Source organism: Tasmannia lanceolata, unplaced genomic scaffold, assembly GCF_043159265.1.
Source record: "Tasmannia lanceolata isolate RefF3 unplaced genomic scaffold, GAP_Taslan_0.1 ptg000044l, whole genome shotgun sequence".
NCBI classification, from domain to species: domain Eukaryota; kingdom Viridiplantae; phylum Streptophyta; class Magnoliopsida; order Canellales; family Winteraceae; genus Tasmannia; species Tasmannia lanceolata.
The window spans coordinates 17560001-17587540 of NW_027518721.1; the positions used below are offsets into that span (position 1 = coordinate 17560001).

Consider the following 27540-nt stretch of genomic DNA (forward strand, 5'->3'; position numbering starts at 1 on the left):
ACAGATATGTGGGGAGGGCAAAAACGGTAAAAATCATCCACATTGACGTGTTAAATGGACATTTTTTCAACAGTTTCCCTTTTTTTTTTATATGCAACTTCAGGAAGGATGCCACACACTATACTTAATACGTACATGTATTATACATTCATAACTATGAAAGGAACCATAGGGAGCAAGCTTACCACATCGAGAATCATCCTTCTATCTATCGGCACGCATCTCAACTTCCCCTTACCATAATTCACTATAAAGACATCGAGGGTTCTACAGTTACCCAAAGTACATAAAGTAGGATTAGAAAGGGTATTATGCATAAATACCAAAATTTTCTTGATTTCTCTAAAACCACTTTCCAGTGCTGAATGTCATTGAATGAATCAAATTGCAGTTTGAACTGAAGGATATCCAAGACATGAAGGTTATGAAGAAGATCCCAAAGGAAATTATTTACAGTTAGTGTGTGTGCGTGCGTGTGTGTGTGTGTGTGTGTGTGTGAGAGAGAGAGAGAGAGAGAGAGAGAGAGAGAGAGAGAGAGAGATTACAGGAGCATTAACATGTTTTAAAATTTCTTGTTAGGTAAATTTGGGGTATGTAACTCGTACGGGTGTGGCTCTTTTGCTTAGAGTCATAGGTATGGTCCCCATTGACGCAAGTTCAAATCCCCCGGGCTTACCCGATGCGCGTGGTTAACAGGTGGTTGTGCACATCTGTAGGGAATAATCCCGCCCTGAAAATTGGGGTGTGGATACCCCATGTCAATAAATGTTTTTTTTTTGTATGTCAGCAAACTAGGTCATAAATCAAGTAACTAATTTGAAGAATATGAAATTATCGACGATAGTAGTGTATGTAATCTGCAAATCCATGGGTTCTTGTCTTTTAAGCTAGGATTTTTTTCATGATAAATCAGTGTCTCCATGTCGTGTAATTGGTGGGAGAAGGAGGAATTTGAGAGGGCAGGAATGAGTCGAGGGTGAGCAGTGGCTAAAAAGTTAGCAAAAGTCCATCACATTTGGAGTAGAGTTTTTATGTTTCGTGATTTTTCAGGCTTTTCTTATCCTCTCCTCACTGACTCTCCCCTGTATTCCAGGGAAAACAATCCCTCGCCCAGCCTCCTCACCACATGGAGAAGCTAATTTATCATGAAATAAATTCATGGTAGCGAAGCGTGCCTGCCTTGAAACTCAAACCCAAGACCATGCTTGTTGTGAGGGTATGTTTGAAAGCCAATGGAAGGCATTTAATCCCATATTGAAAAGTGGAAGAAACATTTTCCTTCTTATAAGAGGTGGTGCACAGGAAAAAGCTTGGGCCTTTCAAGGAGCATTAAAATTGTTTGGGTGAGCCAAGTTTTACATGAATTAAAATAAACACACACACTCGCCGCGCTCGGTCGTGGCCATGGTCCGAGGTCTAGGTCTTGGTCATCAATAAAAAAATCTTTTATTTAACATCCTAAATGACTTGTTTATCGTTCAAAATCTACAATTAAGTTTCAAATAGTTTTTATTTCTGAACAGACTCCATTTAAGCATCCATTTATATCTAACGTGTTTATTACCGTTTTCTAAATGTTGTGGTCCGTCTTCTCTGAAGAGGCATACCTTCCTTTCGTATTGGGGGTGGTATTCTCTATAAAGAAGGAAGAACACCAACACCCAGAATACAGATACATAAAAAACAATATAGACATAGACAAAAAAAAATGATTTTCTCCTTAAGGTTTTTCCGCACTATGTTCCTCCATATCCATTCTATGTTTGAGCAGTTCTTAAGTGATTCTATGAAGATCAATAAGCTAGTTCATGTCTATTGGAGCCTAAGAGAAGTTTTGTCTTGGAGGTTGGTCCAAGGATCCTGGATTGTACAATAGGGGGCGGATACGATACTTAAGGAGAGTGATCAAGTGGAAAGACTCAGCTTTCTTCTTCATTCAACAAACAATTTTTTTTTTCAAGCAAGGGTTATGTCTTCAAAATCGATTAGTGCATCTGCCTCTCCACTTTCATTAGTAATTTGTTTTTTCAACAATCTTCAAACTAGGTTTCGCCATATATATTATTGAGCATCCATCATACATCTATTGTTCCAACAATATATATCAAGAATCATATTTTGATATTATGGCTACTGAGGCCCCCAAGTCCTCCTCTATTTCCACCACTGCTACAAACATCAGTGTAACCAATGTTCTTGATGTTTCAAAAATCGAATAGTTCAATGGTTCAAATTACAAGTGGTGGAACAACATATTCTATTTTCATTACAGCAAATTGGGGTGGCTGTTGCACTTACCCAACCATCACCAGTTGAAAACGCAATGTGATTTAATGGATGGAATCAAGCTGATATAAGAAATATTTTATAGGAAAATTTTTGGATTTTGTCATGAAAGATACTAAAAATGTGTTTAGAAAAATTGATGAGTATCAATTCTTAGTTAGAGAATTGGCTAAGGAAGGTATGAAATTACATGATGCATTCATGTCTGGTTCTCTTATAGAGAAATTGACATTATCTTGGAAAGACTTCAAAACTGGAATGAAGCAAAACTAAGGAATGAACCATAGATCAAGTAGTAGTTCGGATTAATTAGATAGAGGAAAAGAACAGAGTCAAAAAAAAAGAAGAAAAAGCCAAAGAGTTTATCTCGAAGGCAAATATAGTAAAAACAAAGAATGAGAGGTTTAATAATATGAAAATGAAAAGAGAAAACAAGTTCAAGAAAACTACACCAAAAAAGAAATGGAACTGTTTTGAATGCTGAAAACCAGAATTCTATAGGAAGGATTGTCAACACCGAAAGAAGTTTGGTTCGAACAATGCTAAAGTTAATTTAATTGAAGCTGATATGATTGCAATTCTCGTGACATCAGTGAACTTGGTGTAAAATCTAAATGAGGGGGCGCTAGACACAGGTGCTTCTAAGAACATTTGTGGAGCTAGATAGAAACTCTTTCTGCAACTATTTAACAGTTGAAGGAGGAGATGAAGTCTACATGGGCAACTCATAGGCATCAAAATTCATTGGAAAATGCAAGGCTCTACTGATGTTAACTTTTGAAAAAATACTTGCTCTTCAAGAGGTGTTGCATGTGCTGGACATACATGGAACTTGGTTTCAAGGTTTTTCTCAACAAGAATGAATTGAAACTCACTTTTGAAGCGAACAAGGCTATTTTAAGAAAAAATAATGCATTTATAGGAAAAGGCTATAATATCAATGGTTTATTCATTTTGAATGTACTAGAATATATGAATGAAAAACCATCACCTTCATATGCTTAATAGGTCTTGCGAGTTTGGTTTAATAAATGGAAATGTTGAACCTAGTAGTAAAAAAATTTTGAAATATGTTGAAGCAAAGCTTTTCAAAGAAACCACTAGTGTTGAAAAGTCGTACCATACCCTGAGGATAAGCTTAGGGGGCTGAGCCCTTGACAGATAGAATGGAGAATGTATCTGCTGAATGCTAGCACCGATAAACCATTTCAAGCCTTCATATGAATGCTTTAACCGAAGGAGAGATGGTGACCGATGTCTATTGGGTTTGGCTGAGAAAAAGGGTGTGAGTAGAGATACTTGTCTCCATATGTAGTGATGACACTTGTTCACTTGACTTCTCTCTTAAGCTGGAAGATGAAAGGAGTGGGTTTGGCTGAGAAAAAAGGTGTGAGTGGAGGTACTTGTCTCCATATGTAGTGATGACACTTGTTCACTTGTCTCTTAAGCTGGAAGATGAAAGGAGTGGGTTTGGCTGAGAAAAAAGGTGTGAGTGGAGGTACTTGTCTCCATATGTAGTGATGACACTTGTTCACTTGTCTCTTAAGCTGGAAGATGAAAGGAGTGGATGTATATCTCCATATGGATTACCATTATTGTGATTATCCTTATCTTTTATTGTGTTTATCTGTAAGTCCATATATAAGCACCGATTATTTGAAGTTTGATGTTGTACAAAGTTATGGAATATTTGAAGTTTGATTCAAAAAATAATTAAGGCCACATTTGGATACCCACAAGATTTAGATTTAGATTTCTCACATTTGCACTGGATTAGATCCTTAGATTTCCAAATCAGCTACAACAGTGAAAAAAAAATCTGATTTTCAAATTTGTTATGCAAGAAATTATTTGGAACTCAATATTTATGGCAATTGCCCTCATCCTTATTGTTTTTATGACGCAGGGTGTTCTCACCCCCTTCAGGAGTAGGACTATTCCTATACGTAGCATGCAGTGGCCTACATACAATGTGCATCAGGGTAAGTCGATCCGGGTGGGATTCGAACCCTCGTCTCTGGAGCAAACCCGTGACTTTATTCCGAAGTGGCAATTTCCTTCATTTTTTTTAACCTTCATCCTCGCTGCTTCTCGACCATGCTGCCGCAGCAGCCAGACGTCCCCCCACCGCCTCTCTCTCTCTCTCTCTCTCTCTCTCTCATCCTGAGCATAAGGATGAGGATGATTGATGTATTTTGTATCCAAAACTCAAATCCAATTCTAAATACAAAAGCATGAAGCATCAAAACGTGGCCTAAATGAAAACACTTAGAAAAAGAGATTCCGTGTGGAAAATAAAAACGGGAGTGACAACACCAACCCTTTTCAAGGTGTATTTATTGCTTTTTATGGGGATTTGAGCTCCCTTACTCTATCTTTTAGTGGACGTGGCATTAATGGTTGATGCCCATGTTTTTTTTTTCAACAAAACGGGATCCCGTTTTCCTAACAGTGCTCTAAATTAAATGAACATCAATAAAAATCAAGACAGAGCATTACAAGCTTTAACGGTTAAAGCTTATAAGCATTCAACATTTCTACAGTTACCTGGTGCCTTCAATCCAGCCAGGGAAAGGCTCTCTGTAAGTGGTTGATATGATAGTAGGGCGCATGATAACTAGTGGTACATTTTCTCTAAGTTGTCCAAGAAGCATTTCTCCCATTGCCTTTGTAAAAGCATAGGTGTTTGGCCAACCAAAGAATCGAGCCCTGGAAGATATAAAGTAGCAGAATTGTATAAATAAATGGATTAGGGAAGTGATATATTCACTCTTTTTTACTTGGGACAGCCCCCTCTAGTGTACTGACGACTATTCTTTTACACTTTTTTTTATACTATTCTTTTACACTTAAGGGGGCTGTCCCAAGTAAAACAAGGGGAGCGAATATATCAAGGGTGTTGCGCCTTCCAAGAACAGGCCAATTTGTGAATTCAGCTATAACCATCCCATGGAAACTTTGAAGTGGAAAGAAAAAAAATCTATTCTCTTGGTCTCACCTATACTCAACTTAGTATTCTAGTTACCATGCCTATTTCTGGGCCATTCTGATTTTAAAAACATTGATCTCAAAATTTGCATTCTGTGGTGGATCCAAGTTGAATGTTTCAAACCTTTGGATTCCGAGTTCTTTCATGGCAATAGTCTCTGCTTTTCTACTAGCTCCATTATCACGAAGTTCCCTTAATCTTTCATTTGCCAATTTCATCTCTGCTTCAATGTCTAAACGCATGATTCCATTTAGTGTTTCACCCATGTTAAATGGTTTCTCTAATATAAGTCCGGCCTTTTCCCCAGAAACATATGCTAAAACACAAGATGAAATTTGATTCATTAGAGGGCTAAATTATCAAACAATAAGAAGAAATCAATTCTTAATTACAAACACATAGATCAAATAATAAATGGAGGAGAAAACAGGAGGAGGAAGAAGAAAAGATAGAGAAGAGGAAGAGGAGTAGGAGAAGAGGAGCAGTTGACACATGGAGAAGTATCTCTAGTTTCACACATTTCTTTGCAAACTCCAAAACATGCTTAGCTCCCATGGTATTAGTAATCAAAGATACATCATATCTATAGACAATTATTAAAAAAATTAATAATTTGAGATTTCAAAAGAAAAATAAAAAAAGGTTTCGTTCACTGTTTAAAAACTGCACTGAGTCAAATATGGACTCGCACAACTCAACTCGGTTTTGTCTTGGCCAAGTTCTCATTCAAGCCTGAGTTTTGTCATCACAAAGTCAAAACTCCTTTAACTTGCCCGAATCGATAAAATATTGACCTCGCCAATTATGGACTTGCTTATGTCAATTCCTTTTTAACTTAAATTGAGTTCTCGTCCAAGTCTGAGTTTTTAAAAACCTGTTTCATTTTCGTATACTACATGACAGTATTTGCATTACAACATCACCTCTCATCAAAGTTTGTAGTAGCTGCTACATTTACAATGACATTGATTTCTCTCCACATCTCTTCCTTCATACTTTTCTCCTCTATTCCCAAGTTCTTACAAGCGATATCCCCTGCAACAGGAGTGACCTTGTCCCATATAAATGAATAAAAATCCTTACCATGTTTCTCTCTCAAGATCCTAAATACCTCCTTCTCCATAACCTGACAATAAAACAAAGTTAAGATATGATACATAACATCTTGGTTCGATGTTTTAGAAAGACAAAACTAAGTTTTAAGTTTTTTAATGGGTAAGTCAGTTAAAGTATAAAAGATTAGATAACGCCATCACCATCAGCTTAAGCTTTTGGAGTTACTGGTAGTTTTCACATGGTATCAGAGCCAAAGGTCCTAAGTTCAAACCTCCCTGATACCAAAAATCCACATGCAATGGCCAAACCCAAAAGATGAGCCACTTGTGCCATCTGTAGGCCAACCCTAGAAAGAGGGGCCACACACGTGACATGTGGTTGTTTCACAGATATGATACCTCCTCCTTAAAGAGGCTTGAGTGATAGAGGAGTTAAAAAATGATATTACAAGAAAGAATGAAGTGTAATGGCATACATCATTTTGCAGGCGCTGCCTAGCAGTTTCATCATTTGTAGCCCTTATAAGAAGAAAAAGCCTCTTCATATGAGGTTGAACTCTAAGTAGTTTCTCCACAAAAACTACATTCATTTGAAAGAAAAACTATCATTAAAAACAAATTTACCAGACAATACAAAAGAGCTAGAGAAAAAAGGAGATAAAGAGGGCGGGGGCGGGGGCGGGGGCGGGGGCGGGAGCTAATACTCTTTGCTAGAAAGCCAGTAGAACCAGTGACTAAGATGCTTTTGTGCTCCAGAGACTGTAAAATACACCCCAAATCCATTTGGAAGTCCATTTCGAAGAAAATAATGAGAAAGAAAATGATTCTGCAATGTGAAGAGAGTTTAAATCTAAAATGATTCTGAAAACGCGTCTCTGGTTGCTTTATATATACAAAATATATTGTTTCATGACAATAATGCCCTTATATGAGGGCGATATTACAAGGATATCATAGACAACAATTTACATGCTGTTACAATGTATTTATATGTGGAAGTCGGGTGCCTCTTGGCACAAGAAAAACTTACTGATGTGTCCCAAGTAAAAAACTTACTGATATGTCCCAAGTGATAATTTGTCAAATTGCCTCGTTAAAGCTACTTGTGTGAAAGAGGAGCAAAAAAAATGATACTATAGAGAAGTAAGGGTAGTGGCATACATCATTTTGCAAGCGCTGCTTAGCAGTCTCATCATTTGTAGCTCTTATAAGAAGAAAAAGCCTCTTGACAAGAGGTTGAACTCTAAGTAGTTTCTCCACAAAAACTATAATTTCAGTGAAAGAAAAACTATCATCCACAAAAACTACATTCAATGAAAGAAAAACTATCATAAAAAACCAAATACGCAAGACAACGAAGAAGGGCGAAATTAAAAGGAAGATAAAAAAGATTGTGGGGCTAATACTCTTTGCTAGAAAGCCAGTAGAACCAGTGACTAAGATGCTTTTGTGCTCCAGAGATTGTAAAATACACGCCAATTCCATTTGGAAAGCCATTTCAAAGAAAAGAATTTGCAAATATGAAAGCCCAGAGTGAAGAGAGGTATGTTCTGTCCCTCGAATGTGAGCAATATATTTATAAGAGCAAGTTGGATGTTCTGGCACAAGAACGTGGTTCCTTATGTGAGTGAGTGAGAGAGAGAAGGGGGTGGGGGGGTGTGGGTGTGGGTGTGGGTGGGTGTTAAAAACTCGACTGTTCTTGACTTGTTTCCTTTACGCAACATTCACTCACTCATGTTGGTGCGTGTTGATAAACGAACAGATTTAGGCATATAATTAAATCTTGGATTGCACCAATAGAAGCATAGGTATTCACCAGCGTTCTACACTTTTTTTAATCTTCTGTAATTAGTCTAGGGAAATGATATTTTTTTTTTAAAATGATATGATCTTAATCAGGGAAATAATATCAGCGCACCTACTTCTTGTTATGGGCTCGCTCTAGCATGTATTTCTTTTTTAATTGGTTTGTAAAAAACTTTCGGGAACATAATGACCTTTTGAAAGCTCTTTGATAGGTGAGCGCATATATATCAAAAGATGGTTGTGTTGATATCATTTCCCTTAATCCATAGTCAATGGACTCAATACTAAGTACAGAGAGAGAGAGAGAGAGAGAGAGAGAGAGAGAGAGAGAGAGAGAGAGAGAGAGAGAGAGAGAGAGAGAGAGAGAGAGAGAGAGAGAGGTAACTTGAGATTTTGCAAATAGAGCCATCACGTTTGGGTGAATTTTACAAATCAGGTCATGCCATCAATTTGTGACCAAAAATACCCAATGTAGTGTTTTTTTTTTTACTCATTGAAGAAGACCAAAATGTCCTTTTATGTGAAAAGACAGAGGTTACCTTGTAAAAAGACCAAAATACACATGACAATCAAAGATAAGTTTTGCATCAAGGGTGTGGTAATATCATATCTATGTATACTAGAATTCTTATGCTTGGGTGTAAAAAAATGGGCCCACCCCATCAAAGCAAAACATGACGTGTAAAATTGTGAGCCCCACCATATACTAGGGCTCGGGTGAAGATCGTGGGACCTACGCCATCAAAGAATGAGGCAAAATAGTGGGCCCCACCAGGTGCACGTGTTTGAATTGGGTCGGTGGGACCCATGCTAATAAAACATATCACTGAGCTTCACGGGTATCTCGGTCTTTTTACAGGGTAATTTTCATCTTTTCACAAATAAGGACATTTTGGTCTTTTACAAGTAAAAAAATCTAGGGAAATGATATACCGCCCCTTTTGATTACCAGGAACACCCCCTGTCAATGTATCAATGACTAAAGAGGGGTTGTTGTACTTATGTCAGAAGAATTCAATGCCCCTTGATTGCCACAAACACTGACAGTGGGTGTTCCTGGTGATCAAAAGGCGCAGATATATCATTTCCGAAAATCTATCACGGCCATTTTGATCAGAAATTGATTTCTTTTTTCTTTTTTATGAGTATGATCAGATCATAAATTGATGACATGACCTGATTTGCAAATTTCACACAAAGGTGGTGACTCTATTTGCAAATTATCAAACTATAAGATATTTTTCCCAAAGAATAATAATATGAAGAACCGATGGGATAGCCCAACAATTAGCATGTGCCATGCTCACAAAAAAAAATTATTATTTTTCTTTATTTACCTAAACCTAAGGGCTGCCTTACATCACTCGTGACGTTGTGGTGAGAAGCTATATTTTCATTCGTACTCTCGGTCTCCCTACCATTACTCTTTTGCAAATAAATAGTGGACGTCTTTTGCAAAATCCCATTTATTTTATTCATTCTTAATCCCTTTAATTTTCGCATTGTACTATATCTGTATATTTTATTGGGTTTTTTAAAGATGTTGCAAATTAGAAAAATATACACCTCTACGAATTTACACGAAACCTTCTTCTACGATGGTGTGACTGTCAAATGCGATTGTCGACCTTAGATATATAAGAAAACCCATAAGTTGCAGGAGGTGTGGAGAAAAATTAAATGAATAATCAAAAGATGCATTTAAATAATTTCAATGCAAAAAATCCTTTCGTAGACTACCTCTAAAAATCAAGGAATGAAGCATCTGTTGATGTGTCAAAGTATCAAAATCTAAAATTTGGGAATTTCTCATTTAGAGGTACGCACTTTTAATTTTTTTTTAATTTACCGGTTCTTCCTAAATACATGTCCATGCTGACATTTCTTCGAGTGTATTGGGTACATATATGCACATGTGTTCTTATTTATATCGTTTTTTTTTTTTTTTGGATTTTTCTTATGAAGGTTTTTAGGTTTTAAAAGGAAGTTTGAATTTAGGGATGGTTGACAGTTTCAACACTTTCCACTCATGAAGGGTGTCATACAGTCTAAAAGACCATTTTGCCCCTCCAAGTTCTTCTTTATATTTTTTTTGTTTTTTCATCTCTTGCCACCGAAATCGAAATTTGCCGAAATTTCGGAATTTCGTTAATTTCATCCGAAATTTCGAGAATATATATATATATATATATATATATATATATATATATATATGAGAAAACGGTTCCTACACATATGTGTAGAGAGTTCTCTACACACTAGCTTAAAATACAGTGGGGGCCCACATTGTTTGGGTGATCCAAGCCATCCATTTTAAAGGCCCTCACATAGATAGGGTGTCTACAAAAAATCAGATCCATAGGATCATCCCAACCCTACGATTTGTTGAGGTAAAATGGATGTCTTTAAACCTTCACAAATTAGTCCATTTTTTGCCTCCACAGTTCGAATGGTTAGGATGATCCTACGGATCTGATTTTTTGTGGACACCCTATCTATATGAGGACCTTAAAAATGAATGGTTTGGATCACCCAAATAATGTGGCCCCCACTGTATTTTAAGCTAGTGTGTAGATAACTTATCTACACGTGTGTAGGAACCGTTTTCTCTCTCTCTCTCTCTCTCTCTCTCTCTCTCTATATATATATATATATATATATAGAGAGAGAGAGAGAGAGGAGAAGCTTATAGTGAGGTTAAGCGCCCAATCACATGGGTCCCACATTTTCTGTGGTGATCCAAACCATTCATTTGCAAAGCCCTATAGTAGATAGGGGGTGTACCAAAAATCAGCTCCATAGGATCATCCTAACCCTCCATTTGTGGAGGACAAAAATGGGCAGATTTGTGGACAAACAAGGTTTGTCCATTTTGACCTCCACAAATGAATGGGTTAGGATGATTCTATGGAGCTGATTTTTGGTACACCCCCCATCTATGTAAGGGCCTTTCAAATGAATGCTTTGGATCATCCTAACAAAGTGGGGCCCCATGTGATTGGGCGCTTATGCGCACCATAAGCTTGGTGAGCTTAAGCGCACCAACAGTTTCCTCATATATATATATATATATATATATATATATATATATATATATATATATATATGAGGAAAAGGATTGTGAGCTTGAGCGTTCCAATCAAATGGTGCGCTTGAGCTCTCAAACCCATGTGGCCCACATTGTTAGGATGATCCAAAGCATTCATTTGAAAGGCCCTTACATAGATAGGGTGTGTACAAAAAATCAGCTCCATAGGATCATCCTAACCCATCCATTTGTGGAGGTCAAAATGGACAGACCACAAATTTGCCTATTTTTGCCCTACACTTTTGGAGGGGTTAGGATGATTCAATGGAGCTGATTTTTGGTACACACCCTATCTATGATAGGGCCTTGCAAATGAATGCTTTGGATCCTCACAGAAATTGTGGGACTCATGTGATTGGTGCACTCAAGCGCACCATTTGATGTGAGAGCTCAAGCGCACGAACACATTCCTCATATATATATATATATATATATATATATATATATATATATATATATAGAGAGAGAGAGAGAGAGAGAGAGAGAGAGACTTTTCCTAGACACTGGCGTAGGTAGCGTTTCCAACGCACTACTTACCAGCCGTCGGATGTGTTTCATCCTATGCGTCCATTCAAAAGTTAAGGAAATGGGGCGAAAACCCAAAATCACTGGTCGCTGGTCTCTCCCTCCTCCAAGCAGATTTTCCGTCTGAGCATGTAAATAATTTCAATGCAAAAAATCCTTTCGTAGACTGCCTCCAAAAATCAAGGAATGAAGCATCTGTTGATGGGTCAAGGTATCAAATATAAAATTGGAAAGTTCTCATTTAGAGGTACACACTTTTAATTTTATTTTAATTTACCGGTTCTTGCTAAATACATGTCCATGCTGACATTTCTTCGAGTGTACTGGTTGTTGATACGACCACTTGAGCAAGGATGGGGCCGTGGAAAAATATTTGGTAGGTCCCAGAAATGATGTGAAGAGTAGATGGTTTAGGGTATTTTATGATGATTCCGATGGTGTGACTGTCAAATGCGATTGTGCTAAGTTTGAAAGGGAGGGGATCTTATGCAAACATATCCTTCGTATTATGGATACGAAACAATTGAAGAAGGTACCCGACCATTATATGTTGAGGAGATGGTCTATTCAGGCAATGTATCAAGTAGAGGGTACGATATCTACAAGGCCACAAGTAGGTAGTAGCATGAATCCGTTTCAGAGGTGGTGCCTAATCTCAAGATGGTAACGACTGGTTGATGGACCATTTTGAAGTAGGTGGTGAATGCATGCCAGCTTCTTTAAATGAGAGTAGAAGTGGGGACTGCATATTGTCATCTTTGGTTGAGATTATAAGAAGTTGGGGACCGTATGCTTTATGATTAGAGGTTCTTTGTTTATTTTTCAAGCTTACTTTCTCAATTTTTATAGTCACATCATGTGCACTCATTGTTCTAAAATGAATATGGAGATAAATATTAGCATTGCCGCATACTCTCTCTTTTTCCAAACACATCTATTTTTACATATACTTGACTATAAGGGGTTAAACCACATAAAAACGTGTAACAATGGATGCTCTAGATCTTTGAAGGAGGTAGACACCATGAACATCTATTTTGTTTGAAAAAAAAAAATCACTTTGGCTTACTTTGTTCGAAGATCCAAACCATTCATTCGTTGCGACCCAATGTTAATAGGCCTTGCCCAAAAAAAAAAAAAACATTTCCCTAAGATGATCCTAACTCTACGATTAGTGGAGATTCATATATGGTGTCGTCGTATTAGACCGGAGGGTTAGGATGATTGAGTTGATTTTTGGAGCACAAACTATTTACGTTGAAAAGTGAATAAGACAAAATCTGTTGAAAACTGAGCCTGTGCGGCTGTTTTCTCATGGAACAACCGACCTGTGAAATGTCTTCTACAATAGTCCTTAGCAAATCCCTCATAAATTCTATTCTATATAATTTCTTTGCCAAAAGAGAACTGGTAATTTCGCCCTTTTCGTCCCCAGTCCAGCCCCTCTAGTGTATTTATGATTCTCTTTTTACACCACAAGGGGGTGGACCGGGGAAGAAAGGATGGAAAATTTATCATTTTCCCCAAAAGTGAAAATTTATCATTTTCCCCAAAAGTGAAAATTTATCATTAATAGTCATGGATAATTATGAGGATGATATCCTTCCGAATGGGATTAGAGAATTCCTACTATTCTCTTTCTTTCTCTCAATTGAAGAAATAATTGGAAAATAAAACAGCAAGTACAAAAATGAGTAATAACCCCCGGTAGAGGCTGGTACGATTCAATTCAACATTTTGTTCGTTCGGGTTTGATTGTGTCGTAGATCTATAATTCAGATTAGTTTCCTGAACCAGAATTGGGGAGGGGGTGGGAGGGGAGTGTCGGTATTGGAAATGTCCCTAGTTTCCCGTGGCAATCCATATTGGCTTGGCATAACATAACAACACATTGATGCCATTTTTTGGCCCCGCTTTAGCCTATTAGTCATGTCTCACTGTGGGTCTCACTACCATACCAAACCCTCCCTCCAGTCACCTCGTTCCCTTTCTTTTCCATTGCTTTGATCCTCTATATCTGAAACCATCCTTAATTAAGTGGAGAATTCCTTAAAGATGATATACCACTGCTGAAGAACACCCTTTTCACTCAATAACATGCAGATGTTTGGGCGGAGTACCAACCAACGATGCAGGGTAAAGGCAATAGGGGAGCGATGCTCAACATAGTAGGATCCACTCCAGCGTCTAGAAATTGGTTAATCGGTAAAGATACATGTACTTGGTGTCCCGCCCAAGAAAGAGACCTAAGTCCTAGTAACCCCGCTAAGTGGTGATTCAACATAGATTCTACATCTTGGAACCAAGCCAATTTTGAAGCAACTTTGTGATAATGGAACCAACTAGCAAAAAGCATTAAGCCTGCAAAGACCAATGCGCCAATTGCGGTGCAATAGAGTTGTACGAAGCAGAAGCGAGAATGTCAGGTTGAGTAATGCAAACATTGGTGAGAATCCAATGCCCCGAAAACCTAAGGGTTCCTCCGCAAGGTTCGTCCATGGAGGGTGAGTGGCCTAAGATCAGGACGTGGGAGGAATCGTCCATAGATGATTGAACCATTGTATGCCCTGAGAATGATATGAGGTGTTCGGAAATGGTTGAAGTAGTTGAATAGGAGGATCACTATGACTATAGCGTCAAATTTATTAAATTGTCAATGGATGGTGGTTGAATTTCAGTTCCCTAACTTAATGCGGCATGCGGTCCAAAAGACTTTTTTGCCCTCAAATGCATATGAAGGGTAGACAAATGTCATCATCTTCTCTAATTTTTTTCCATTTTTTCATCTCTACCACCGCCGACGACCATCGTTGCAACTCGAAAGAGGAGGAAGAAGAAAAAGAAGAGAAAGAAGAAGAGAAGGAGAAAAGAAGGAAAAAGAAGAAGCGACACCGGAAAAAATGGAAAGCGTCGGAAAAACTAGAACGTGCTAGAAAATGGACAAGAATGAAAGTTGGGGTCGATTTGATACACTCTACCCTGGCATGAGTTACCATTGTAAAATTTGGGGACAATCCGAAGGTCAAATAGAAACGCTCTAACCTTAGGGACATTTCGTCCATTAACCCTAATGGGTATGATTGAAATTGTGGGATTTAAAAGTGGATAAATATGGAAATTCACCTTAATCTAGTTAGTAGCTATAAAAGATCATTAACTCCTATAGCTCATAACTTTTCTTCGGAGAAAACCCTAGAGAGAACTGAAGAAGGAACCCTAGAAGAGGAAGGAGAGTCTCCCGAAGGAGATTCTTAGCATGGAGAAAATGATCTTCGAGGTAAGCGATATATTGATCATTGGCTTAGGTAAAGAATCATGCAAACTTATTAAAGAACAATGATTAGGGATGATCATCAATGTGTTTTCGTAGTTGGCCTTAACTCTTTGGTACTTTCGATGAATTTTGGGCACGTGGATATCTTAGTATTGCCAAGATTCTGACGAAGGCCGATCTCAAATTGAGGAAAAAGGGTATTGGAAACTAAGGATGTTGATCTGGAATTATTTTTTGTCAATTATATGTTGAAAACTCAAGACTTTGGAGAAAAACTGCATGAAACAGAGGAAAAACTCGCATTTTGGAGAAAATCAGAATTGTTGATTCGGTCGAACAAATGTAGTGATCAGTCGACCGAACCCGAGTGTGTTGATTAAACTAGCCATGCATTGGTTTTTTCTATCTGCCGATGGAGCTATGGCACTAGACCTAAACAGGATACCCTACCTTTCTGTAGGGTTGTGGCACTGGCACGTGGTCACGTAGATCAGTCAAATGCGCACTTGTGGGATTACCCGTGGTACCTATGATATCATTACCTGGCAGTGGGGCTGTGGCACTAGCCATGACCACGTTAGACCAATCACATCTGCCTGTCAAAGGAGTTGTAGCACTGACCGTGGTGAAAGCTAATGGACACAATTGATTGTTAAAGGACTTTTGGTATAAAATGCATGGTTGTTATGTTGGCGTTTTTTTAGTGTGGCCCACATTGTTGAGTCCCACATAAGTGAAAAACGTTAGTTTTTCCTATTCACAGTAGTGTTAGTCATGAAGGAGTCTTAGTGATAAATCCCAAGTGTTTTAAACTTGTGAAACACTAAGGTGTTTGTAGTGTGGAAGGACACATACGTGTGATCCAAAATCCTATAAATGTATGTGTTTAAGTTTGATAGGAACACACATACGTTTATAGCTAAAGTTCCATATTAAAGAGAGGGTCCCTAATCTGAGAGGAAAAGAGTGCATGTGTTTCCATCAATCGAGCCTTAAGGTCCCTACTTACACTGTACATAGTTAAGGGCTTACGGTTAGGAGGGAGGGAGGGAGTAAGAGAGTTTTCAAATGCGGCTTGTCTTTTTTAGTAGGGTTTTTTTAAGGGCAGTGATAAATCGACTCCCAAATATCTTAAATCGACTCCCTATGTGTCTTTCTCTCTCCTCTGGTTAGAGAGAGAAAGAGGAGAGAGATAGACACATGGGGGGTCGATTTAAGATATATGGGAGTCGATTTATCACTCCCCTTTTTTAATTACTTTAATGAATACCCCTTTTAATTAGACATAAATGAGTGAAAATAAGAAGGGCATTTTTGTACAATGGTGCTCTCCATTCAGATCTAGGACGCTCCATCGAATTTGTTAGTCTGTGTTATGATCTCTAGCGTCGGGCACTATCTATGGCTAGCCGCCTCTCCATTAGTCGACCTCCGAACATGTTGATGTCGAGCCAGAAGACCTCCACACAGTCCAAGATCTCATCTATCATCTCAAAGAATCTCCTAGGGTGAAGGTGTCTCCTATCCGACCATCTTACTACATTGAAGGAATCACCATCCACAATGAGAGTATCCATATCTTCTAAACCGTTAATCTGATGCTTGAAGGATAACTCTATATTGCACCTCATTAGAATCCTTGATTCCAATAAGACCCGAAAAGGCCCATTTGGTTGAGTCAGCCTCATCTCCGAGAAAACACCCAATGCCCACCGGACCGACATAGCCCATGCTACTTCCATTGAAGTAGAGGCTTCCGGAAAATAAATTTTAAAAAGTTGAATTTTGTTGCAGGAGTATATGAAGCTCCTTTTAAATGGTTCGGGAGTCCATGCAAAGTTGCAGGAGCAGACGATTTACCCTTCTCATTATTCTATTCGAAGTTGTAGGAATATATGATTTACCCCTCTCAAGTAGTGTATACAAATTTGGAGGAATGCACATGGTTGGAGATTTTATGCAAACTTGGAAGAATATATGCTTTTTCCTGTTTTTACCCCTTCCAAATAGTTCTAACATTATGAAACATCTTTCTTTGCTAAACATTAGCAACAATGTTATGTTTGATTCTTGTGGTATATGATGCTTTTGAATTTGATAACAAGATGTGAGAGAGAGAGAGACTTTAGATAAAATGATCATTATCTCGGGAGAGTTGAAAAGAAAATGAATTTCCACAAATCTTGATTGGTTACTGTCACATCCTAAACAATGGTTACATAGAGCACTTAGGGGATAAGCAAGAAAAGTTAAAGATAATTGAAGAAGATAAAGATAAGAATAATCTTATTTAAACTTAAATACCTAATCTAAATCTAGTTGCCTAATCTGAAAAACAATCTAATGGCCAGATCTTATTCTAACAAGATTGAATGCATGACTTCACACAACCATGTTACTTTTTTCATTTGAATAGATGCTTTACAACACCCGGGATGTGAATTTTCATGAAATATTCTTCCCAATCGATGCACTTGGGGTCGAAACAAAACATCTCATCTACCACACCATTATCTTTCATTGCCATCCTCAACTTCTCTGAGTTCAAGTCGTCAAACCTGCCAAACATGGGTAGGAACATAAGCGCTAAATAATTTTGAGAACATGAGTATCCAATCATTTTAGATATCTAACTTAAACAAAGAAGAAGAATATGGGTTTTTTTGGATATCTTTAAAATAATTTGCATATAATCTTATATTCAAATCGTTTTGAAAGTAATCACGATTACTTGCAAATAATCACTACAAGAAATACCCATATTGAACTCATTTCTATATGTGGACTCTCCCCTCAACTGTGTAGATGTATTTAATTATAACATCTCCAAGAGGTGGGGCTCTGCGGGGTGGGTTGGGCACGGGTCGTCAATTATTGGCTGTAGATAATTACAGCATCTCCAGACAATACACTGTGGGGTTGGGGATTTATTACATTCAAGAAGAAAAGTGTAATATGATGAGAGGGAGGTGTAATATGATGAGAGGGGGGTTCGTAGTTAACATATGTTGTGTTGGGGTTCGGTGTGTAGCTCAATGGTTGAGCTCCATTTCACTCCAAAAAAGTTGGTCTTATGTAAAAATTGACATCATTCTTTTTATACCCAAACAATTTTTTCAAGGATTTTGCTAGGGACCATCTCATAAGGCATTTGGTCGGCTGTTGCATGAGAGAGCAGCCACCTCAGATGAATTAAATGAATAAGACAAAATCTGAGTCTATGTGGCTGCTCTATCATGCAATAGACACTCCCGCAAAATGCCTTCTGGGATGGTCCCTGGCAAATCTCTTTTTTCAAATATTTCATTCTTAGAAACATGAAATTAGGGAATCATTCCAAAAAATGGTTAACAAATGCAATCTTTACTAGCATCTTAATAATTGTCAATTGCAATAGGGAGTAGAAAGTAGACATACCTTCCTTTGAAAAACAAGTATGTTTTGTACAGATGGATCAAACGCATGGTGAAGTTGTACCTTCGACGGAGACCATTGTATAGATGATCGAAATGCTTGCAAAATACTGCATTCGCTAATCCCAAGCCCTAAAGAGAAAACTCAACATAAAAACAGGCATTAAAAGGGACCATTAATATGGAGACTACCAGTTATGACCATCACTTCTTAGTAAGGGTGCCACTTGGGCCAAGATGGGTCGGGTTGAGTCCAACCCTAGCCCAACCAAGGTTGTATTTTGCCAACCCTAATTGTCCTATCGGTGGCTTTTGTTTGACGACCAATCATTCAATCTGTTCAGAACCCTTATTGGAGTGATTTCGTGTCTACTTTTTGAGTCTTTTTGAGTAGGTTTTTTTAAATTAATTTAACGAAATACCCCTTATAAGTTATAATTAGACATAAATCAATGAAAATATGAAGGGCATTTTCGTACAATGGTGCTCTCCATTCGGATCTAGGACACCCCATCAAATTTGTGAGTCTGTGTTATGATCTCTACCGCTGGGCACCATCTATGGCTAGCCGCCTCTCCAGTATTAGTCAACCTCCGAACATGTTGATGTTGAGCAAGATGACCTCCACATAGTCCAAGATCTCATCTAACATCTCAGAGAAACTCCAAGGGTGAAGATGTCTCTTATCCAACCATCTTACCACATTGATGGAATCACCCTCCACAATGACGGTGTCCATATCTTCTCAAACTGTTAATCTGATGCTTGAAGTTATGGCTCTAACTTCCGCGTCATTAGAATCCTTGATTCCAATAAGACCCGAAAAGGCCCATTTGGCTGAGTCAGCCTTTCATCTTCCAGAACACCCAATGCCCATCGCACCGGCATAGCCCATGCTAGATCCATCGAAGTAGAGGCTTCCCGGAAAAAAAATTAAGAGGTTGAATTTTTTGGCCAAATCATGATTGTTGATGACTAATCGCTATATATTTTACAGATTATGAATTTATAGGTAAAAAAGTCACATCCTTGCAAAAACAAACCTTGAGTGGTAGCATGTAACGTAGAGTCATGTATAGCCAAAAGGTATCCATGGCATTGAAGATTGTTGTCCTAGAAACCCTGATGGGCCTTCCATCGTCTGTGATGCATGGGTTCTTAGAAAAGTAGTGGTACATATTATCCCCAAGCTTGGGGATACTGTAAGGATTTTGCACAGACGAACCAATGTGGTAGATGAATATGGAGGGTTGTCTTGAATGAGCCGCCATGCTTACTATCATAGCATTTACCACCATGTCTCCTGGGATCTGTATCAGATTGCAAAAGTGATGTCAAAACCCATAAGTTTACCATTACAAGAAAGAGAAAATGGTTCCTACACATATGTGTAGAGAGTTCTCTACACACTAGCTTAAAATACAGTGGGGGCCCACATTGTTTGGGTGATCCAAGCCATCCATTTTAAAGGCCCTCACATAGATAGGGTGTCTACAAAAAATCAAATCCATAGGATCATCCCAACCCTACGATTTGTGGAGGTAAAATGGATGTCTTTAAACCTTCACAAATTAGTCCATTTTTTGCCTCCATAGTTCGAATGGTTAGGATGATCCTATGGATCTGATTTTTTGTGTACACCCTATCTATGTGAGGGCCTTAAAAATAATGGTTTGGATCACCCAAATAATGTGGCCCCCACTGTATTTTAAACTAGTGTGTAGATAACTTATCTACACATGTGTGTAGGAACCGTTTTCTCGAAAGAAAAAGAAAAACTCCTTTTACGGATGGAGTAATTTCCATCTCCAATAATTGAAAATTAGCGATAGACTTTTAAAATCCATCTCTAATAATACTCTAGGCCGGTGGTGGAGTTTTAGAAAGTGTGGTGAAAGGTATATTTTTATAATTTTAATGTTTTTATTTTTATATATTTTAATAGGATTTGCTAGGGACCATCACAGAAGACATTTCACGGATGGGCTGTTGCATCGCGAAATGCCTTCTGCGATGGTTACTAGCAAATCCCTATTTTAATATAAAAAATTATGTTTAATATTATTATTAGACTGATTTAAAAAAATCATCGCCAAAATCTCTATTTCTTGGAGTGTACTGTTTGTGAACATTAATTACCTTTTAATATTTTCTAACAAGATGCAAATGGGTACTATCCATTAATTTATAGTGATAGATGTCTTATATTATGTAACTGTAATTTTGGTGTTTTTAATGAGTAGCTATATCCTCCAAGGGGCTCCGATTTGGGGTCACCAAGGTTTAAAATTTCAGCTTCGGTACCGGTTTCGGACCCTCGAATTTCGAAATTTTGAAATCTGGTACATAACCCGAAATGATTATTTTATTTGATATTAAATTTCGGTTGAAATTTTGGTAAAATATTAAATTAATATTAAAAAAACAGTTTTTTTTTGGTCAAATTTCGGAAAAACCAAAATTTCGACCGAAATTTAGACCGAAATTCCAAAATTTCGGCGGAAATAAATGACCGTTTCGGTTTTGGTCAATTTCAGTGTCAGTCTCCACCAAATTTCGGATTTCGGTCCAAATGTAAAACCATGGGGTCACATGGAGCAATTTCAATTTCTATGGTTTTGAAGGAGAGATAAGCTTGTAACTATAACTAGGTAGAAATCTTCTCATCTACTTAGTGTATGTACGCACATTGCCAAGCAATCTAAATGTTTCCACTATGTGTTTCTGTTTTATTTTCTTTACTGTTTTTGTAATTTGATCCGGATTTACGATCACAACATTTCTTATTTTATTAGTGACATTAAGTACCTGTCTCCTATTTTTGTTTTTTCACATGCAACTTATGTAAGAAGATGAAAGATCCCGCATCAGAAAGGGAGGAAAAGTTACTGGGCTATATATGTGGATTTTTCCTCTTCCTGTGTAGACACGTTTTCAGCGGAAAAAACAAATCCAGGGAGAGCTGCGGCCTAGAACCGGACAATATCTACATGGATGGTTGGGGTGTTACAAATATGGTATCAGAGCCGTACCTCCTCTAGTATGATGTGCCAACGAGGACATTGGGCCCTTTAAGGGGGGTGGATTGTAATAGTCCCACATCGGAAGCGGAGTGTGAAAGTTCCTAGGTTATATGTTGTAGACCCCCATTCCCTGTGTAGACGCGTTTCTGTGGAAAAGCAAAACCGGGGAGGGCTGCGGTCTAGAACCGGACAATATCTACATGGCCACATCGGAACCGGAGAGCTAAAGTTCATGGGTTATGTGTAGACCCTCACATTCCCTGTGTAGACGTGTTTTCAGCATTTGCAAGGGACGGGCCCCGCGGAGTGGGCCAGACACGGTTAGTGTTGCTGGAAAACATAACCGGGAAGGGTAGATGACCTAGAACTGGACAATATCTACATAGTGAGGTCGGGGCGTGACAGAACACACACAAACTGTTGAGTTACGTGGCTTGAATTCAACCTGGTTGGATCCTAAAATGTGTGACCTGACCCACTATTTAACTGAGTTGGACCCAGTTCAGGTAAGCTTGTTTTGACCCACTTAATTTGTATAAGGGGTTTTAGGGCTTATTTTGCACCCTAGCTTTTCAGAAATGGTGCGGAGGGTGTATTAGTGTTTCTGGGTGGGTTTGGTGAGAGTTACCAATTTCCTCTTGTAATCTCCAATTCCTATAGTGGATTTTCTCGTAGCCTCTACCGTCGATGTAAGCTTTACGCCGAACCACATAAACCTTTGTGTCTTCATGTGTTGCTTGTGTTTGCCTGTTTCATTTTGCTTTGCCATTGAAATTGCATGTTGCTATTGTGGGTTTTTTTCACAACACAAAAACGTACAAATGTGTCATACATTCATAAATAAGAAAGGAAGCATATGGAGGAAACTTACTACATCAAGAATCTCCCTATGTGCCGCCGGTATGCATCTCAACCTCCCCTTACCATAACTCACAATAAAGCTATCAATGGTTCTGCAGTTACCCAAAGTACATAAAGTATGATTAGCAAGGCATTCTACCTAAATACCAACATTTTCTTGATTTCTCTACATGTGATGGTAACCTCTTTCCAGTGTTGAATGTAATTGAATTCATCAAATTAGAGTTATAATTAAGTGAAGAATATGCAAGGGGTGAAGTTTACAAGAAGAACCCAAGGAAATAACTTCTTTTGTAAAAATAAGAGAGATTTCCGGAGCAACAATCTCTATAAATCCCTTTTAAGTTACCTGCTGCCTTCAATCCACCCAGGGAAAGGCTCTCTATAAGTGCTTGTTATGATAGTTGGGCGTATGATGACTAGAGGTACATTTTCTCTAAATCGTCCAAGAAGCATTTCTCCCATCGCCTTTGTAAAAACATAGGTATTTGGCCAACCAAAGAATCGAGCCCTGAAAGAAATAAAGGGGCAGAGATGGAGAAACAAATGGAATAATTAAACGGCATATAGCTTGTTTGGGAAGAACTAATTGGCAAATTCTTGAACTAGTTACTATACGTTGAGCAATATTCATCCCATAGGCATTTCCAAAATAGGCAGCATACTTGAATTCAATGACTTTAGGTTGAGCCATAGACCTATAGTTAATTAGTCATCCGATAGATATTTTGGAGTGGAAAGAAAAATCCAAACATCATGGTCGCGGGATAGCCAAAGATTTCATGAATTTGTGCAGTAACAAATGACGCATTTGTACCATTAAGCGTGCTATGTAATCATGAAAAAACTTTATGAAATTTTCATATGTAAGTAGTTATGAGCAAGGTTTTAAATTTCGACCGAAATCCGAAATTTCGGATATGTCGGTCAACACCGAAAGCAAAACGTTCCAAAACCGAAATTCCCGAAAGGTTTTATTGTGTAGGTAAATGAATAACAAGAAAAAAGAAAGAAAGAAAGAAATGTAACAATCCCATTATGTACCACGCATATACTTTAAAGTTATGGTTTCTCTTTTTAAACAAGGTTTTGACTTTTCCTTAAATTTCTTTATAAACAATGTTTTAACTTTTTCCTAAATTAGTGTAGATAAGTTATCTACACGCTAGCTTAAAATACAGTGGGGGCCACATTGTTTGGGTGATCCAAAGAATTCAATTGATTGGCCCTCACAAAGATAGGGTGTGCCCAAAAAAATCAGTTCCGTAGGATCATCCTAACCCTACGAATTGTGGAGGTAAAATAGACGTTAATAAACCTTCACAAATCTTTCCATTTTTTGCTTCCACGGTTCGAATTGTTAGAATGATCCTATGGAGCCGATTTTTTGGGCACACCCTATCTATGTGAGGGCCCATCAAATGAATGCTTTGGATCACCCAAACATTGTGGCCCCCACTATATTTTAAGCTAGTGTGTAGATAACATCTACACTAGTGTGTCTCTGTAGCTACTTCATTTAGTTTTATGTATTACAAAATTTCATATTTTTCACAACGATTCATTTACTGGGACCAACAATTCTTGATCAATTCTGTTTTTAGAAACATTGATCTTAATATTTGCAATCTTTGGTGGATCCAAGTTGAGTTTTTCAAACCTTTGGATTCCAAGTTCTTTCATAGCAATTGTTTCTGCTTTTCTCTCAGCTCCATCATCACGAAGTTCCATCAATCTTTCCTTTGCCAATTTCATCTCTGCTTCAATGTCTAAACCCATGCTTCCATTTAGTGTTTCACCCATGTTAAAAGGTTTCTCTAATATGAGTCCTGCCTTTTCCCCAGCAACATACGCTAGAACACCATATGAAATTTGATTCATTAGAGGGCTGAAAGATCAAACTTCGAAAAGAAACTAATTCCTAATTACAAAAAAATAAGATAAAGAGGTGTGAAGCGAAGGAAATATAGAGAAAAGGAGCAGGAGAAAATAGAGCTTCAAGAATAAGATGAGAGAGAGAGAGAGAGAGAGAGAGAGAGACTCACCAGTTGAAATATGGAGAAGCATCTCTAGTTTCACACATTTCTTTGCAAACTTCAAAACGTGCTTAGCTCCCATTGTGTTAGTAACCAAGGACACATCATATCTATAAGTCAATAATTTAAAAAAAATAGTAATTAGTAATTTGAAAAGAAAAAAAAGAGAAGAAAATGGTTTCATTAACTGTTTGTTATCCATCATCACCTCTCATCAAAGTTTGTAGTAGCAGCTACATTTACAACAACATTGATTTCTCTCCACATTTCTTCCTTGAGACTATTCTCCTCTATTCCCAAGTTCTCATAAGCAATATCCCCTGCAAGAGGAGTCACCTTGTCCCATATAAATGAATAAAAACTCTTACCATATTTCTCTCTCAGTACCCTAAACACCTCCTTCTCCATAACCTGACAATAAAACAAAGTTAAGATATGATACCTAACATCTTGGTGCAAGTGATATTGAATTGCCTCCTTGAAGCCACTTGATTGATAGAGGAGTAAAGAAAGTACATATATTATATAGAGAAGTAAGGGTAGTGGCATACATCATTTTGCAAGCGCTGCTTAGCAGTCTCATCTTTTGTGGGTCTTATAAGAAGAAAAAGCCTCTTCACATGAGGTTGAACTCTAAGTAGTTTCTCCACAAAAACTATACATTCATTTGACAGGAAAACATATCAGTACATTTGGGTGATAATGAAGAGGAGAGAAATGAGAAAGAAGATAAAAAAGAGTGAGGAACATACTTTTTGCTAGAAAGCCAGTAGAACCAGTGACTAAGATGCTTTTGTTCTCCAAGGATTGTAAAATACACCCCAAATCCATTTGGAAATCCATTTCAGAGTAAATAATATGTAAAGCTAAAGCCCTCAATGAAGAAAGGTATGTTGTGTCAATCGAATGTGAGTAATGTATTTATACAAGCAAGTAGGATGATGTGGCACAAGAAAGTGGATAGTTATGCGTTGAGAGAAAAAAAAAAAAAAAAAAGGGTGAGAGAGAGAGAGAGAGATGTATTCTCCTCTGTGATGTAAGGGTTAAAACTTGTTCGTTTATCCAACATTCATCCACTCATGCTGGTGAATGTTGTTAAACGAACAGGTTAAGTCATATAATTAACGCTTAAACTAAACCGACTGAGGAATAGTTATTCACCAGTGTTCACCAACTACGTATTTTTTAATCTTGGGAAATTAAGCTATAGTCAATACTATAGAGACTCTCTCTCTCTCTACCGTTAAAAAAAAAACTAGAGAGAGAGAAAGCGAGCTAGTTGATCGTAAATAACCAAAAAAGGCTTAAAACTTGGATATTAAATTATGAACAAGATTAATATGCCCACCATTTATAAAGGAGTGCATCTAGTAATACTAAGGGAACATGTGCCACTGTTTTGCATGTCTTACTTTTCCCTGTGGCAATTGGGTAAAGACGTCGTGTTGCGGAAAAAAAAAATGAATTTTTGCCAACTAGTCCCTGCTGTGTAAAATTATTGCTAAATAATGCTTAAGAATTCAATTAGTCTCTATTTTGGAAAATAGTTGGCATACCATCCAAAAAATTAAAGAATCGCGGTTACTTTATTCCATTAAACATTCGTAGCATCTTTGCTGATGTCTTTATAAAAGCACAAGGACAGGCCAATTTCCGCTTCATTCTAGTCAAGTTGGGTGTCAAGAATCTTCACGCTCCAACTTGAGGGGGCGTACTGGAAATATTCTCTAAATGGCACCGGCGTATAGATGGAAATTGGAAATTGCAATTCATGCATAAAGATAGAAGTGATAATTGCAATCTTTCATATTGCATTTACCTCAGGATTCATGGAACTTTTCGAACGTTTCCTTCACATAGATGGAAACGTTTTCTACATATGGATGGAAGAAATAGATCACAGACTCCATAGAAGCCTATCAAATGTGAGGGCCTATCAAATGAATGGTTTGGATCACCAAAACAATGTGGGCCCATTGTATTTTAAGCCGGCAGTGTAGCTAAATTAGCTACACTAGTGTGTAGCTTCACTTTCATATATATATATATATATATATATATATATATATATATATATATATATATAGAGAGAGAGAGAGAGAGAGAGAGAGAGAGAAAGAGAGAGAGAGAGAGAAAACGGTTTCTACACAGGGTGTCCACAAAAAATCAGCTCCATAGGATCATCCCAACCCTACGATTTGTGGAGGTAAAATCCATTTTTTGCCTACACGGTTCAAAGGGTTAGGATGATCCTATGAAGATGATTTTTTGGGCGCACCCTATTCACATTACTATGCTTACTAGATATGTTATGCACATATTTATATTTCCCAATACGAACTACTTGGGTAGTGTGTATTGGGAAAAGTACACGTAATTGAATGTAAGGAGAGGGTATTGGCATTATTTTTGTCATAGCAGATCAATTTGAGTTACATGTCAAACAAACGGTTCATATCATTTGAAGGTGGTTTAGTTACGGCATACTCATTGGTGCACCTCATCTTATTACAATGAGGTCGAGCCCTACTGAAATATTCTTCCCTCTCACTTACCCTCTAACGCATTCGCCCCTTGATAACTGGAACAGTGGGAAACTTTAACGCTTTTTGACATCAAATCACCTTTAAAATGGGGCTAAATGCGTACTACAGGGGGAGGGGGGTGAAAATATCATTGCCCGCCCTTGAGCGATCCAGCTGGATTTTAAGAGGGGCACAGTCACATGACTCACATCCACTTCAATGGAAGATTCCGCCCGGTAACTGCCTTTTCGTGGCCGGCCAAACTAAATGGAAGGGAAGTGATATATTCGCCCCCATTTCTTACTTGAGCCACCCCCTGTAGTGCATTTATAAGTTTATAACTACTTTTTTACGATAAAACGAGTTGGCCCAAGGAAGAAAAGGGGGAAACTTATTTGTTTGTTACGGAAAGTATTAATTGCTGTACTTTTATTAGCATAACCATGTTTTGATATTTGCACTAATCCATCTTGTCTTTTATTATCTAATGAATTGTCAGAGGTCATTACAGTTCCCAAAAAGCTTTCACAAGTCGATTAAAAAAGAAAAGACAAACTAGGTTTGTGCAATTATTAGAACATGGATGTGCTGATAATTTTCCCCAAAATAAATTGTATTTTGATTAGAGTCTTTCTTTTCCTCATTTTGTGCATTTTCTC

At 37.8% G+C, this 27540-nt stretch overlaps 2 protein-coding genes across 2 annotated transcripts in view; both read right to left on the reverse strand.

The window, feature by feature from the left end:
- The window catches only part of LOC143863364 (alcohol-forming fatty acyl-CoA reductase-like), an 11978-nt gene extending 6252 nt beyond the window's left edge, over positions 1–5726 (reverse strand). Inside the window, exons 1-3 of the mRNA XM_077374041.1 lie at positions 5399–5726; positions 4834–4995; positions 186–267 (exon numbers count right to left, since the gene is read on the reverse strand). Coding sequence (XP_077230156.1) covers positions 186–267; positions 4834–4995; positions 5399–5619 — 465 coding nt within the window. The 5' untranslated portion in view covers positions 5620–5726. The remainder of the gene's footprint in view (positions 1–185; positions 268–4833; positions 4996–5398) is intronic.
- An 11449-nt stretch (positions 5727–17175) lies between these two features.
- LOC143863976 (alcohol-forming fatty acyl-CoA reductase-like) lies at positions 17176–25235 on the reverse strand. Its single transcript, XM_077374784.1, has 10 exons — positions 25109–25235; positions 24908–25011; positions 24565–24767; positions 24366–24466; positions 23981–24173; positions 22670–22831; positions 22331–22412; positions 19480–19746; positions 18441–18568; positions 17176–17581 (listed from the first exon to the last, which is right to left on the reverse strand). The coding sequence occupies exons 1-10, from the start codon at positions 25197–25199 to the stop codon at positions 17428–17430; spliced, it is 1485 nt and encodes a 494-aa protein (XP_077230899.1). The 5' UTR covers positions 25200–25235; the 3' UTR covers positions 17176–17427.
- Between the last annotated feature and the right edge of the window lie 2305 nt (positions 25236–27540).

Coding starts and splice junctions, on each gene's coding strand:
- LOC143863976 (XM_077374784.1), bottom strand. CDS start 25,199: ATGGATTTCCAAATGGATTTGGGGTGTATTTTACAATCCTTGGAGAAC. Junction 24,768..24,907: donor AGCAGCGCTTGCAAAATGAT/GTATGCCACTAC, acceptor TTTTATTGTCAG/GTTATGGAGAAGGAGGTGTT. Junction 17,582..18,440: donor TACTTGTTTTTCAAAGGAAG/GTATGTCTACTT, acceptor CATGTTTGGCAG/GTTTGACGACTTGAACTCAG.